Genomic DNA, 16,446 nt, shown 5'->3' with positions numbered 1-16,446 from the left:
GCTGATGCATGTGCAGTAGAGTGAAAAATTACCCTCAATCTATTGGCCTTTCCTCCTTATTTCAGTAGCAGAAATATCAAGCAATGAACAACCAGAACAGTTTGACAGGGGCAGGCAGGTATGTAGGGATTACATTTAGGGCGAATTCCACTGACCCCCAATTGTGTAGCGCATACATGGGACATAGCCAAAAATTTTAGTAATACTGTACTTGCATGTGTTGACTTGTTGTATACAGAGTATTTCCTTATTTATCTTAGCAATTATCTTTATCAGCTTTAAGCTTTCAGTTATAATTATGTCTCTCTGCAGAGTGTTCGCCCAGTCACTACAAATGTCGTTCTGGGCGCTGCATTCTAGCCTCCAGAAGGTGTGACGGGGAAGCAGACTGTGAAGATGACAGCGATGAAGAAAACTGTGGTAAGTAACAATAAAATGCTTTCTCATGAGGGTTTTAAAAGAGGACTACACCTTAGAATCAAATACGGTAAGAAATGCTATAAGAAGGCTCGAATGGATACAACTTCCCTGATATTTGGAAATACAATCTATTTGCATTAATGAGGATCTTGATGAACAGACTACAAAGTACCTCCCTTTATACAAAGCTTGATGTTAATTTTTTTGTATCCAGTCCATCCAGTCTACTTAACATAAACAGGAATTGTCAGTGAATAACCCTCTGATCCATACAGTCTGGCAAACACAGCACATTGTGTGAAACCAATTAGGGTCAGGGCCCACGCTCCGATTCGGGGAGATTACCCTGGTGACAAATCTCCTCTTCTTCGGGGCGACTAATGTCCCCGAACAGCCTCCCACCGGCTAGAATCGCCAGCGGGATGGCACTCGGAGCAATTCGTTTTCCAAAGTCGCCTGAAGTTTCCTCATGAGGAAACTAGTAAAATTCTGAAATAATTATCAGTCATAGATTGGAAGAACTCCTTGGATTCATATTTAAATCATACCCCTCTCTCAAGAATTATATAATTTCCCCCAATAACACATTTCTGATACTCTTAAGGCACTGCAATATGCAATTAAATGTTTTCTGATGCAGACACACCAAGAAATGTATCTAAAATATTTTCACAGATCCCACTCCTCTCCAAATCGGCAATACCACTATAAAATGACTTAAATGTGACTCTCCTAAAGCAGATCTGTTTTACTGTTTACTGGTCATGCCCTCATTTTAAAAAGTTCTGGGTATCATTAACCCGATATGTAACAGAAAATGTACTTAATTATGTTCCCCAATGGGCAATTTTTGGTATTCTCAGCTTAGTAAACACTTGATTCACCTGAGGGAATAGAAAATTGCTCTTTATTATATCCGCAGTGGCTTGTAAAACTATTCTACACGTATAAACTCTTCAAAACTAAGCTCTTCTATGTGTTTTACATGGATTGGTTAGAAACTGCACTTCAAAATGAAATCATACAAAATGTTTTTATGACATATTATACAAAAACAAATGGCAATCAATTTTAAGGTGCTTTCAATATACAGTACTTCATACTTTGCAACTAGGTCATTGTCAAACTATTTTTATTATTTTGTAACCAACTGATTTACTACATGTGTAACTGTATTGGCAAATGTTCCATGTGTTGGAATGTTTCAAGCCTCAATGAAAGGAAAAATAAGGTAGGCTAGAAATGCTGCACATATATTTAGGGGCAGATTTATCAAGGGTCGAAGTGAATTCGAGGGAATTTTCGAAGTAAAAAAATTCGAAATTCAAAGTAATTTTTTTGGATACTTCGACCATCGAATAGGATACTACGACTTCAAATTCGATTCGAAAGTAAAATCATTCAAATATTCGAGCATTCGATAATCAAAGTACTGTCTCTTTAAAAAAACTTCGACTTCAATACTTCGCCAAATTAAACCTGCCAAAATGTTAGCCTATGGGGACCTTCTAGAGCATTTTTCAAAGTTTTTTGAAATCAAAGAAAAATCGTTCAACCGATGGATGAAATACTTCGAATCGTTCAATTCGAAGGATTTCATTGTTCGATCGAACGACTTTACTTCAACCACAAATGGCCAAATTCGATGTAAAAAAAACTTCGACATCGATATTCGAAGTCAAAGTATTCCAATTCGATGGTTGAATTTTGGAAGCTTTTTCTGCTTCGAAATTCAACCCTTGATAAATCTGCCCTCTATATGTTGACATAATGTGCAGCATTTCTAGCTTACTTCTTTCTTAGTTCTCCTTTAAAGTAACTCAATAAAAATGACTGCAGCATTAACGAATGATTTAGCATAAAATATGTAGTTATAGCTTATCTGATAATGCCATTTAAAGTTTTCTTGTTACTCTACAGGTAGTTTGTAAAACATGTTGCATGGTTATAATGTCATTTATTTAGAGGACCTTTTGTATCAAAATTAAATCTGTCTTCCATTCAATGCTTATCTAGTTCTATAAATACAGGGAGCATGGCATCTAGAATTGCAAATCTCAAAGTGACATTACAGTGATACTGTTTCTAAAGGAATATCGGTGTTACAGTAAAAGAGCACTAAAAGGATACTGTTATTGGAAAAAAAAAATGTTTTCAAAATGAATCAGTTAATAGTGCTGCTCCAGAAGAATTCTGCACTGAAATCCATTTGTCAAAAGAGCAAACAGATTTTTTTATATTCAATTTTGAAATCTGACATGGGGCTAGACATATTGACAATTTCCCAGCTGCCCCAAGTCATGTGACTTGTGCTCTGATCAACTTCAATCACTCTTTACTGCTGTACTGCAAGTTAGAGTGATATCACCCCCCTCCCTTTTCCCCCCAGCAGCCAAACAAAAGAACAATGGGAAGGTAACCAGATAACAGCTCACTAACACAAGATAACAGCTGCCTGGTAGATCTAAGAACAACACTTAATAGGAAAAACCCATGTCCCACCGAGACACATTCAGTTACATTGAGAAGGAAAAACAGCAGCCTGCCAGAAAGCATTTCTCTCCTAAAGTGCAGGCACAAGTCACATGACTGGGGGCAGCTGGGAAATTGACAAAATGTCTAGCCCCATGTCAGATTTTAAAATTGAATATAAAAAAATCTGTTTATTCTTTTGAGAAATTGATTTCAGTGCAGAATTCTGCTGGAGCAGCACTATTAACTGATGTGTTTTGAAATTTTTTTTTTTCTCATGACAGTATTTCTTAAGTATTTGCCATGTAAATTGCTGACTCATACTAATTACAACATTGTTGAGTTCTTGGGTAATGCATCAACGAAAGTTGCAAGATGATTTTCATTAAAACCAAAGAAAAAAAACAAACAAAATTAAAGATCCCTCCCATTTCCCTTTTCCCTTTTCCTAACTATTTCCACCAGGAGGAGGAGTTTTAGAAAAATTCTTCTACTGACATTCAATATATTTGTTAGTATGGATGATATCTCCTTCATCCTATTTCTTTTCTAACACTGACAAATTCAGTTTGTCAAGTCGTTCACTATAGTTTAAACAGTCCATTACCTTAATTTCATTGGTTGTCCCACTCGGAACCTTGTGAAATTCCTCTAGTCTTCTATATAGAAACAGGTGCTTCTATACTCAAGGTTTGGCTCTACCAATGTGTTATATACAGTACATAAGTGCATCAATCTTTCATGTTAATCAGCTGTTTTACGATTTAGCTATATTTTTTTTAATATATAATGTAGGAATGCACCGAATCCACTATTTTGGATTCGGCCGAACCCCTGAATCCTTCACGAAAGATTCGGCCAAATACTGAACCGAATCCAAATCCTGATTTGCATATGTAAATTAGGGGTGGGAAAGGGAAAACATTTTTTACTTCCTTGTTTTGTGACAAAAATTTCCCTCCCCACCTCTAATTTGCATATGCAAATTAGGATTCAGCTTGGCCGGGCAGAAGGATTTGGCCGAATCCGAATCCTGCTGATCCATTGCTTCATATGTACAAAATTAACATGTTCCTCTTATTTTGGCAGAATGTGCAGAGAGAGGCCTCTGGGAATGTCCAATAAACAAATTGTGCATTAAACATTCCATGATCTGTGATGGATTTCCTGATTGTCCAGAAGAACTCGAGGAAAAGAACTGCTGTATGCAAATCTATTTTTTTTATAAATGAACAGCTTGATATATGGTGTTTTCTGAATAATTGTTTTTTTATCTGATTATTTTAAGCACCATGTCTAACGACTACAAAAAATACATTTAAATGTTAAGAGAAAAGGGTTTAATTGTCTTGCCCTTGACATGGGTTTATATTGGGTTAGCTGAAATCATTCAAATGAGGAGTTAGGCAAGAACTGATTATATAAAAAACAAACTGTAGTAATTGTGATACCAGTTTTTAGAGCATTCTGTAGACTACATTCCATGTCTATAATTGCAAATGAAAACTCACTCCAGTATTTTCTCAATTCCCAACAGCTGCATGCACATCTGAAGAACTTGAATGCGGTAATCATGAATGTGTATCTCGTGATCGATGGTGTGATGGTCTCATAGACTGCACAGACAGCTCGGATGAATGGAATTGTGGTAAATAGTCCTTTTACTCTCATCTCCAAGCAAAGCACTTCCTACTGGTAGACAGTCAGTCTCTATAGGCAGTCATACACTCTGCACAGTATCCAACCAATCTGCCAAATGGACCGATACCCTACAATGTTCATACATGCTACGGTTGACTTTCTATTGTCCCAGAATAAATGGAACTCATTGACAGATACATTGACAGATATGGTGCATCAAATCAATCCCATGTCAATTTCCATGTACAAATCCTTTTTGGATGTATCACCATGTACAATGTCAAGCATTTGAGGTTGCTAGGTGTAAAGGTCACTTCCATTAGACTCTAGGCAGTGGCTATTAGCCCTCTGGAGTGATAAATGGCATTTCACCAGCTATCAGTCTCATTAAATAATCTGGTTCACACTGTAGAGATCACAGATCCCATAGCAGGTGTTGTAAAAAGAAGGTAAATTGTATTTTAAAAAAATATAGACCTCACCATAGCCTGTACAGAGCCCTAATCCCAGCCCAAATGAACACCGGAGGGATGAATGTTCCATAATCTGGTGGAAAGGGAGCAACTAACTTCATATTAATATCTTTTTTTTTTTAAGTGAGATGTTGGTCAGACAGTTGTGAATACAGTGTATTTTGCAGTTTCAAACTCGTTCAAGTTCAAACCTTATTCCTGTATTCACTATATGCAATGTATATGGTGTGGACTTTGTTATTATAAATGTTTCTATTTAAATGAATCTCATTTTTAACGTGCATTTTGCTTTGATTTTTTCCGTTTTTTTTTCTTCTCCAAAATTGTGCCATTAAATTTGATTATTGAAAATAAAACAAACGAGAAAAATGTACAGATTCTGGGTTTTTTAGGACCCCATCTAAGATTTTAATTTTTTTTTTTAACAAATTGTAGATCTAAGCATGTTGCATTCTGAATGGTAGGTGTTAGGAGACATTTTATTATTAAAAGGTGTTTGGTAAGATTTCACCTAAAGTATATCACATTTTTTTCTATATGCTTCATAGAAACGACTTTCGTAAAAATGTAAATCTTTTCTTTTCAGTTACCTTGTCTAAAAATACGAGCTCTTTGACTTTACTGACCATTCACAGGTCAGCATCTGACTATCACGTATGTGCAGATAATTGGGAGGAAGAGTTGACACAATGGGTCTGCAATCAAATGGGTTTAGGGTAAGGTCAGTAGTTTGTAGCCTAATAATATGAATATGACAATTCTTACAAAGTATAAATAGATAAATCACATTATTAAAGATCATTTTTCTATCTATTACATAGCGCCATTTCATGCATGTAGTTACACGAGCAAAGCTGTAGTTACACGAGCAAAGCACGCTCCAGTTGAACTAGTCAGATGTTTCCTTTAATTATTATCTTGCTTTGTACTGGAAATTTCTTTTTTGAGTTGAAATCTATTTTTTCCATGACTTTCCCAGTGGAAGGAAATTTTATACTCAGCCTTTAAAGCGCACACACACACTGTGTGGGACATTGTAAATGACCCCCCTTAAAAATATTTAAAGGGGAACTGTCACGAAAATGAAAATTTAATATAAGCTTCAGCATACTGAAATAATACGTTTTCTAAATATTAAAAATTAAAAATTCAGTACCGTTTTCAAAATAATCACGTTTATCTTCACTATCCCCCTCTCAGCCTCTGTTTCTCTTCATTCTCTCTTTATGCAGGAGTTGGGTGTTAGATATATATCTTATAGGGGGGCTCCTTTTGCCTAGAAGATGTATTGTGGTTCACTCTATTAAAATCACCAGACATGTCTCTCTACATGCAGAATTTGTGTAAAAGGCAGTTATTTTGTTAGATTTTGTTTGTATTGGAATCAGTTATTTGAGTGAGCTCTAATACATCTGCTAGGAAAGGAAGCCCCTCTATAATATATATTGGATCTAACTGTCAATCAATATCTGACACCTAACTCCTGCATGAAGATAGAATAAAGAGAAACAGAGGCTGGGGGGGATAGTGAAAATAAACTTGATTATTTCAGAAATGACGCAGACTATTTAATTGATTGCATTTAGAAAGTTTCTTATTTCAGCATGATGAAGCTTATGTTACATTTTCATATAGTTCCCCTTTAAATTCTTTAAATTTCCCCTTTAAATTCTTTAAATTTATATCTTTTACCCTACATCTTACTAGGTTGAAGCAACATTTTTAGTGAATGGAAGAACCCCTGGCATTGGTTGCCATGTAGTTACTTAGCAAGAAAGTGATGAGGGCAAATAAAACAGCTGGCATCTAACTTGTCCTTCAGAGTCACCATTTAATATACAACAGGCACATCTTGACATGCACAAGCAGTGATAATCGCTTAATAACCATGGGGAGGGTTGTAAAATAAATTCAGGGAGAGAGATCTGGAAATCTCACAGTCACCGGCTCTGCCAGCTATACTTAAAGGGATACTGTCATGGAAAAAAAAAATTTTTTCAAAATGAATCAGTTAATAGTGCTGTTCCAGCAGAATTCTGCGCTGAAATCCATTTCTCAAAAGAGCAAACAGATTTTTTTATATTTCATTGTAAAATCTGACATGGGGCTAGACATTTTGTCAATTTCCCAGCTGCCCCAAGTCATGTGACGTGTGCCTGCACTTCAGGAGAGAAATGCTTTCTGGCAGGCTTCTGTTTTTCCTTCTCAATGTAATTGAATGTGTCTCAGTGGGACATGGGTTTTTACTATTGAGTGCTGTTCTTAGATCTACCAGGCAGCTGTTATCTTGTGTTAGGGAGCTGCTATCTGGTTACCTTCCCATTGTTCTTTTGTTTGGCTGCTGGGGAGGGGGGTGATATCACTCTAACTTGCAGTACAGCAGTAAAGAGTGATTGAAGTTTATCAGAGCACAAGTCACATGACTTGGGGCAGCTGGGAAATTGACAATATGTCTAGCCCCATGTCAGATTTCAAAATTGAATATAAAAAAATCTGTTTGCTCTTTTGAGAACTGGATTTCAGTGCAGAATTCTGCTGGATCAGCACTATTAACTGATGCATTTTGAAAAAATTTATTTTTTCCCATGACAGTATCCCTTTAAAGTGCTTTCATGTGGCAGCCAACACTATGGTGCTTGCCAAGATTCTTTTCTTTAAACATTCAGTGTTATCAAAATATGTATCTATAGCAAACAGAAATGATTTTTAATAGTAAATTCAGTTGTCAGGACAAATGGCTGAATGAGTTCTGTGGTCCTACACCTAAACTATAGCTTTCCAGTTATTGGTGGACTACAACAAGCAGAACCCAGTGGGGCATTATGTATATTGTAGTTCAACGTCAAACATTTCTAACATTGATCTTGACGTTAATGGGGGTGGCTAATGGGGAGATTAGTAGCCCAGAGACAAATCTTCTCTACTGTGGGCAACTGATCTCCCCAAATGCCTCCCCACTGGCAAGAACCCCTGGCGACAGGCGGGATGGCATACAAATCGCTTTGGATTTCCGAAGTCAACCGAAGTTGCCTTACGAGGAAACTTTGGGCAATTTCAGAAATCTGAAGCGATTCCTATGCAATCCCGCCGGAGATGCGTATTCTTGGCGGCGGGACGGCATTTCGTGGAAATTAGTTGCCTGCAGTAGAGAAGATTTGTCGCTAGGCAACTAATTTCCCCGTGTGCCACCGACCTTAGACTATATTGCGTTGATCCTGAGTAAGTGTACTTTACTAACAGAGATATAGGTGAAATATGCTTTAAAAGAATTGGGAATAGATGAATACTAGAGAACATTCTCCAGTTTATACAAACTATGGGCTTTTTTTGGAACTAAATCAAATAAAATGTTTCCACTACAACACCACCTAGTATAGCATTCCACAGTGTTTCAACTATATGTAAAAACCTTTTGATTTTAACAACAGTGTCCTTTTAATGGATATGTTTGCAGAGGTCCATCTATAACAGCTGAAGCAACAGAACTTGACTACTTAGAACACAATGAATGGCTGCATCTGAAGGAAGACTGGAAACAACAAAACGGGTCTACATTTCATGAGCTGCTAATAAAAGGGTATGATCTTTTGACAGTCATCGTGTCCAACATTTCTATTGTTTACCTTATTTTTGTCGTATCCATCTCGTCGCATCTGTTTCCGTCTTTTTCTCATTTTAATGGACAGAGATCTGTCTTTTTTTCCCACACTTCTTCCTGTTACCATTAGAGCTGCGTTATTTTTCTTTATTATTTTTTGAGTTTCAGGCTGTAACATGCCTGCGTGAGGCTAGAAGATATTTTCCAGTCTTTCCTCACCATGCCCTACACTGATGCTCCTGTTTCCAATTTATATTCTCTCATAAGAATCCTATAAGTCTTTTTTGACAAGTAAATGTCTGTTGTCTATTTTGCCTTAGGTCACCTCTGGACTATTGTTTATATACACAAAAACAGGGGGCATTGGCAGCAAGCTATGAAAAGCAGTTGTGCTGTATATCATAGTACAGTAGCATGATGATAATAATCACATGCAGATGCCTACATGTTCTGGATGGAGATTTGTTCGTGAGAATACATTCTGTGAATATTTGTACATAATATATTAAAAACTACTAGGTACCACTTCTTTGGGAAGAAAGGTTTGATAACTGAAACGTCTTATTCCTCATATTAATGTAGTCACCCTTCTCCATGGTTCCATTTTTGTGGCCATATATTTTGCTCATAACTGAGACCCTCCATAGCCTTTATCAATTTAATTGTACTGAGCTGTCTCAATAATGTCCCTTTTAAAGGGATCCTCGCATCGGAAAACATGTTTTTTTCAAAACGCATCAGTAAATAGTGCTACTCCAGCAGACTTCTGCACTGAAATCCATTTCTCAAAAGAGCAAACAGATTTTTTTATATTCAATTTTGAAATCTGACATGGGGCTAGACATTTTGTCAATTTCCCAGCTACCCCTGGTCATGTGACTTGTGCCTGCACTTTAGGAGAGAAATGCTTTCTGGCAGGCTGCTGTTTTTCCTTCTCAATGTAACTGAATGTGTCTCAGTGGGACATGGGTTTTTACTATTGAGTGTTGTTCTTAGATCTACCAGGCAGCTGTTATCTTGTGTTAGGGAGCTGCTATCTGGTTACCTTCCCATTGTTCTTTTGTTTGGCTGCTGAGGGGAAAAGGGAGGGGGTGATATCACTCCATCTTGCAGTACAGCAGTAAAGAGTGATTGAAGTTTATCAGAGCACAAGTCACATGACTTGGGGCAGCTGGAAAATTGACAATATGTCTAGACCCATGTCAGATTTCAAAATGCAATATAAAAAATCTGTTTGCTCTTTTGAGAAATGGATTTCAGTGCAGAATTCTGCTGGAGCAGCACTATTGAGTGATTCATTTTGAAAACAATTTTTTTTCCCATGACAGTATCCCTTTAAGTACAGAGGAGACCAAACTGCTGTGCATATTGTAGATGGTGCCTTACCAGTGCATTGTGAAGGAGTAGAACTACATTCTCAGGTTAAACAATACCCCTTTTAATGCAGGATAATACCTTAGCTGCCCTTCCTGCTGCTAATTGACATTGTTTGCTACAGCTATATTTACTATACACAAGTTCTGTAGCCTGCATATACTACAACACTATACTTATCAACACTGAGTATGCAGGTCACAATGGCCTACCAAGTCTCCTTGACTGGTTCTAATTTAATTTCTGTCTTTTTATCATGTTAGAAGGACAGTGGTTATTCAAGCTCCAGATAGAGCAGATTGCAAGTGGCAGTTTCTGAAAGGAAAACCTGTAGTAGTAGAGTTATTTATGGCTGCCCCGCTGTTTGCTGCCCCTTTATTAATGTCTCCCCCCAGCAACTTCTAGCACACAAACTTTTACAGCCTTGTCTTCATGTTTCCAATCCACAGCTGATTATGGTAACCAGCAGCAAAAGAAATGGAAAAGATAACAAAAAGATGATGTTGAAGCGTGTTATAGACAGCACTCTGGAACCATATAAAAATCCAGATGTCCCATGCCCTGTAATCCTTTCCATTCAAATCTGTTATTCCTGGTTCTTGTAAAAATTGTTGTTAATAGTGCACAGCTTGCAACTCAATAGGGGTCTTCCCAACATTTGTTCCCTTTTTGTAATAAATGAACACACAGTCATTCTTACTAATTACTCTGCCAAAACCCATCTTTTATTAACTGTATAATGTAATTTTTATTTATTGTCATGTATGTATTCGAACTATTGGGTGTCTCATTCTCCCTAGATTTTTTTTTTAATAACCAGATTTGCATTTTAAAAATATGCGAAACCATGTAAATTGTAAGCATTGCTTCTTTACTCATACATAGTGACACAGTAACATAGTAAGTTAGGTTAAAAAAATACACATTCAACAAGTTCAACTTTTTAAGTCTATACATAACCTGCCTAACTGCTAGTGGATCCAGTGGAAGGTGAAAAACCCCATTCCAATTTACCTCAGAGGGGGAAAAATTCCTTCTTGACTCAATCGGACTAGTCCCTGGATAAACTTGTACTATGAGCTATCTCCCATAACCCTCCCATAACACTTGCTAAAAAGCCATCCAACCCCTTCTTAAAGCTATCTAATGTATCAGCCTGTACAACTGATTCAGGGAGAGAATTCCACATCTTCACAGCTCTCACTGTATTTAGACGGAACCTCCTTTCTTCCAATTGTTGTTTTGTTTTTTGCACCAGACATTAAAGGATATAACATTATGGTCACTATTACCCAGGGGTTCAATGACTTGCACATTTGCTATAAGTTCTGGGTCATTTGAGATCACTAGATCTAGAATAGCATTTTTTCTGGTTGGCTTCTCAGCAACCTGTGCCATAAAATTGTCATGCAACAAGTTCATAGACGTATTCCCATTAACTGTCCTGAAAGTACTGTTGCTCCAGTCAATATCTGGGTAATTAAAACCCCCCATTATCATTACTTTCCCCAAACTAGCAACTTTTTCTTTCCTACCAGGAGCTTAGCCTTCTCCTCCTCACTTACATTAGGGGGCATACAGCATACGCCTACAATTCATTTTCTGGATTCTTTATAATCTGTAAAAAGCTCCACCTATAAGACTTCTGCCCCCTCATTTTCTAACATCGCCTCCTCCTTTATATAAGCTTTTAAATCCTGCCTAACAAACAGACATACCCCTCCTCCTTTTCTATTGCCTCTGTATTGCCGCTGCTATTAACTGCCCATTCATGCAACTCATTCAGCCATGTTTCAGCAACACCAATCACATCATATTTTCCCTCCAGCACTTCCAGCTCTCCCATCAGATTCCTTGCATTTGTAAACATACATTAAGGGGCAGATTTATCAAAGGTCGAGGTGAATTTTCGAATTGAAAAAATTTGAATTTCGAGCTATTTTTGCGTACTTCGACTAGGGAATAGTCCAAATTTGATTTGAATTTTAAAAAAATTAGAAATTTCAAATATCGAAATTTCTCTTTAAAAATTTGCCATCTAAAACCTGCCGAATTGCTGTTTTAGCCTATGGGGGACCTCCTTGAACATATTTGGAAGCAATTGGTGGACTTTGAAAAAGTTTTTTGGTAAAAACTTTGAATCAAATTCGATCGAATGCGCTATTCCTTCGATTGGAACGATTCAAATTCAGCCGAATACGGACCTATTTGATCAAAAATGGACCTATTCGACTCAAAAAAAACTTCGGCTTAATTTCAGTTGGTCTTTTTGAATTCTAAATTTGACCCTTGATAAATATGCCCCTTAATACTGGAACCAGCATGAGAATTTCAATACAAAACGTGGTCCTCCCTATTTTTAACAGTACCAACCAAATCTACACCCCCCATTTTCCCTTCCTATGCCCACTACCTCATCTAACCTGTCTTCCACAGAATCCCTTATTGAACCTTCCCCCCCATACCCAGTTTAGAATCTCCTCCAACCCTCTAACCATCTTCTCCCCCAAATCATCTGTACCATCATCATTTTGGTGCAGTGAATCCCTAGCAAAGAGCCTGTAGCTGAAGGATAAATCAGCCTAGTTCTCCAAAAACCCAAAACCCTCCTCCCTATACAAATCTCTCAGCCAAGCATTAGTCTCCCTGAGGTCCCGCTGTCTCCTTAACATTGCTCATGGCACTGGTAATATCTCTGAGAAAATTACCTTGGAGTCCTCGTCCTCAACTCTTCACCTAGCTTTTTAAAATCATTCTGGAGAACTCCCCCCCCCCCCCATCCTCTAACTTTGTTGTTGGTACCAAGACTGCTCCACCCAATAATCCGCCACTTGTTCCACCATATGCCGAACCCTAGCATCAGGCAAGCAGCAGACTATTCGGCATGAAGGGTCTTTACGACAGATTACCCTATGCACATTTCTATAACTGAATCCCCTATAACTAAAACCTGCCTTTTCTTCTTTGCACTCCCCCCACCATCCGTATTAGAGACACTGCCTCCCAGGGTGCTCTGAGAGTCAGCCTGCTCCATACATTCCAGTTCAAGAGCTGTCCTCCAAAAATTGCCTCTAAAATAGCTCCTTCTTATTGAGTGAGACTGATACATAAACAGTATAGACCTGCTACAGCACATATGTGATTTATTTTCAAAAACTATCACTAGCTATGTACCCTGAGGTGTATTTTTAGTTTCCTGACACACTATATGAGGTGCACTGATTTGTATGCCCCTTTACAGTGCAATAGTAACCATATATACTGTATACTCATTCTGGAAGTACCCTTGCAGAAAATGGCCATGCGCAGGAACAAATATACCAGAAATAATAAAGGTTGGTACCAGTTACACAATTACTTGCCTGCGCCAAGTACACAAGAACACTTGATAAAGAGCCACAATGCTCGAAACATGTTGTGTTGAATAAACCTTGCAGAAAAGTATCAGCGGTTTTGAGCCTGTTTTGTCCACAACCTCTACAGAATTTGCAGGAACAAATATACCCCAGGGAGGCCAAAAACAATGAATACTATTATGCATCCTCTTTTTGGTTTGTTATAAGAAATAGCAAGATATATTAAATATATCTATATATTTCATTTTTAGCCAACCATGTGAAAGCAGACGGAAAGTTTCTCTTCTTTGTACCAAGGAAGGTAAGGAAAAATTCCATCTATTAACTTCTGTGTTGTTACGTGTTCCCCTTTATTAGTTTGTCATTCTATTGTCTATTTCATCATTTATAGATTTTTGAATCTTTTTTCTTTCAGCAGTTTACCACGGCAAAGCACAATACCAGTATAATCCCTTTTTATTTCTATAATGAAAGAAGAATGCCTTATTGCCATCATATAGGACAGGGCTTGCTTGGATCTGCAGCTGTGGGGGATTGTTTCAAAAAGAAGCTCCAATCTGTGTCCTATTGATGGGAGTGAGGGCAAGGGCAGGGGGTCCTCAGGATAAATGTGTAAAACTGATTATAAAATACAAGAATAATGACTAACTTTTAAAAAGGTGCTTATTACTATCAGTAGTTATAAACCATGTTGCTTGTGCCACATTGTTCTTTTATTATAAGAAATAATGTAATCACTATTTATAATAAATATGAGGATATTGGAAGTGACCCATAAACAACATAAAAGCTGTGGTCTTGTGCCTTTATGTAGTAATAACATTCCATAATACATTTTACATGTCTAATTATGTGCAGTGGTGATATTCTGACACTTGGCTAATATATGGATAATCTTTCCCCCAAATGCCATTTTCTCTTTGGGTCTTCAGGCTTCTCAGTGGCACATTTACGCTTATTAGTGATGGGCGAATTTATTCGGCAGATGCAAATTCGCGGCAAATTCCAGCGATTCCGGCGAATAAATTAGTGAAACTGCTGGCGTCCGTTTTTTTGGACGCTGGTGCATTTTCGCTGGAGTAAAAAACAAGAAGCCGGCGCCGTTTAGCAAATTTTTCGCCGTTTCACGAATTTTGCTGGAAATTCGCAAATTTTTTGGCAAAGCGAAACGCCCCAAATTCGCCCATCACTAATGCTTCCCAATGCAAATTTTTCAGCAGTATCTCGAATTTTCAGGGGAATCGAAACAGGACAGATTAACTCATTACTATTCCCGTCACTCTTTTCTGTTTTAAATCTTATTGTTCTGGAAATGGAGCAGAATACAAGGAAATATTAGTTGTTCTCTTCACATGAGATTAATGATACAGCAGTTTTGCCAACTCTTTCAGAGGTCACTTACTTTGCTGAAGGAGACATTAAGATGAAAAAGACTCTCCGTATTCGACTCTGAAGGAAAATGTAACTCAAATCAAAATTCACAGCAGTGTACTCAGCACATTTAAGTGGCTTAAAATACAGTCATTTTTCAGCCACAATCAGGTCAGGTACTGCAAGTCTGCAAGGCTGGATTGAAGAACCTTTTTAATAAATGAATTATTCTGACATGAGATACATTAATCAAAATGAATGACCTAGAGAGTAGATACATATATTGGAGAAAAGGGAGTTTAGCCTTAGTGCTTAGAAAGTCAAATTGAAGGACAGTAATAGATCCAAAGTTTAAAATAAATCACATGCAGCCCCAGGAAGCAGCAGGCTAATTATATTATTATACCTACTTAGCCGAGTGTGTTTGTTTTTCTTTATAAATGACATTATATATTTTTTCCTTGCATGACTAGCCTGCTATAGAGGCTGATCAGTTCTAATATTTTTAATTGAAATCTGTAGGAACTCATACAGGCATCTTTGAACCCTCCCTTGAAATGTCTGTAAATAACATGGTCGTATCAACATTCATATGTTATGTGCTAAAAATATCAGTTTGCCCTGATAGTCAATGATGTTGCAACTTGTGCCTTAACATTGCCAGGGCTGCAAGTTAGTGAAAAGTTAGTGGTCGGGAAAAACTCATCCCGCACCGACCCTAACCCGCAAAACCTTAACCTATAAAATGTTGACCTGTACCCGCATCTTCTCACTCTGTAAGCTACTTCTGTGGATGCCTCTGCTTCCAAGACCGGGAATCTTTGGGAGCAGTGGAGGAATGTACTTCCCCAGTCTGACCTGCACACAACCCTAACCTGTAATGGTTGGCCGAATTTCAACCCCAAATGGCCCAGCCAGTAGCCAACCCACGGGTCATTGCCGGCTTTGGGTCAACCCACAAATCACTACTGCAAGGCCTTCAGGTCCTGGAAATTATGACTGAGGAAGTGTAACCGTGTGAGGAACAGGCCAAAATCAAATAGTGATGTATTCAAGGGATTAGGGTTAATAGTAGGCTCATAGTAAATATACAGGCAATGGCCAGGGCAGGCAGCAATCAGGATGGTCACATACAGAAAAAGAGACTATGAAAAAAATGTCATGAAATAAATGTCATGAAATATATCACATCCAAGCACAGAAAATGAATTCCCATATGTAAGTAAAAGCACTAAGTTTGCCATCAGTGCATAATGACATAGCAGAATGTGTACAGGACCGTGACATCTGGTCAATGAAAACCTTTTAAAAATGCCACATCATTCTTCTTTTGCCTTTGCACTACACTTCCAATGCCTGTTTATACTGTTATAGTCAGTATGGAGCCAGTATAGAGTTGTAGTTTAGCAATCTGGAGAGCGGTACAGAGGAAGACTGTTTCTCAAGCCATTACCAATCTCTAAGGCAGTACTATAATGAAAGGAGCAATGATTATCAAGACTTTGTAGCCCATAGCAATCACATAGCAAGTAGAATGTGTTTTTCTAGATACAATACTATCCTATAATGGTGGATCAGTCTTGAATCCAGTGCCAGCAAAGGCGAGTGGGTGCCCTAACTCTCCACATTCCCACTCCCTCCAGCTGCTACAGCTGCTGCTTGTACAATTCGCACAACAACCCCTTGCTACTTCTTCCAGTTGCTTCTATGCTCGACTTTACTAACTGGTTGCACCCTCCAG

At 37.9% G+C, this 16,446-nt stretch overlaps 1 protein-coding gene across 6 annotated transcripts in view; it reads left to right on the top strand.

The window, feature by feature from the left end:
- The window catches only part of corin.L (corin, serine peptidase L homeolog), a 113,432-nt gene that overhangs the window by 84,516 nt on the left and 12,470 nt on the right, over positions 1 to 16,446 (top strand). For all 6 annotated transcript variants that reach the window (XM_018229598.2, XM_018229615.2, XM_018229601.2 and 3 more), the window contains exons 13-18: positions 313 to 420; positions 3,982 to 4,095; positions 4,430 to 4,540; positions 5,593 to 5,722; positions 8,461 to 8,583; positions 13,586 to 13,635. In XM_018229598.2, the coding sequence (XP_018085087.1) occupies positions 313 to 420; positions 3,982 to 4,095; positions 4,430 to 4,540; positions 5,593 to 5,722; positions 8,461 to 8,583; positions 13,586 to 13,635 (636 nt within the window). The remainder of the gene's footprint in view (positions 1 to 312; positions 421 to 3,981; positions 4,096 to 4,429; positions 4,541 to 5,592; positions 5,723 to 8,460; positions 8,584 to 13,585; positions 13,636 to 16,446) is intronic.

This window comes from Xenopus laevis, chromosome 1L, assembly GCF_017654675.1.
Source record: "Xenopus laevis strain J_2021 chromosome 1L, Xenopus_laevis_v10.1, whole genome shotgun sequence".
Lineage (NCBI taxonomy): Eukaryota > Metazoa > Chordata > Amphibia > Anura > Pipidae > Xenopus > Xenopus laevis.
Note: the sequence above shows the minus strand (reverse complement) of the source record. Positions and strands in the feature narration are given on the sequence as shown.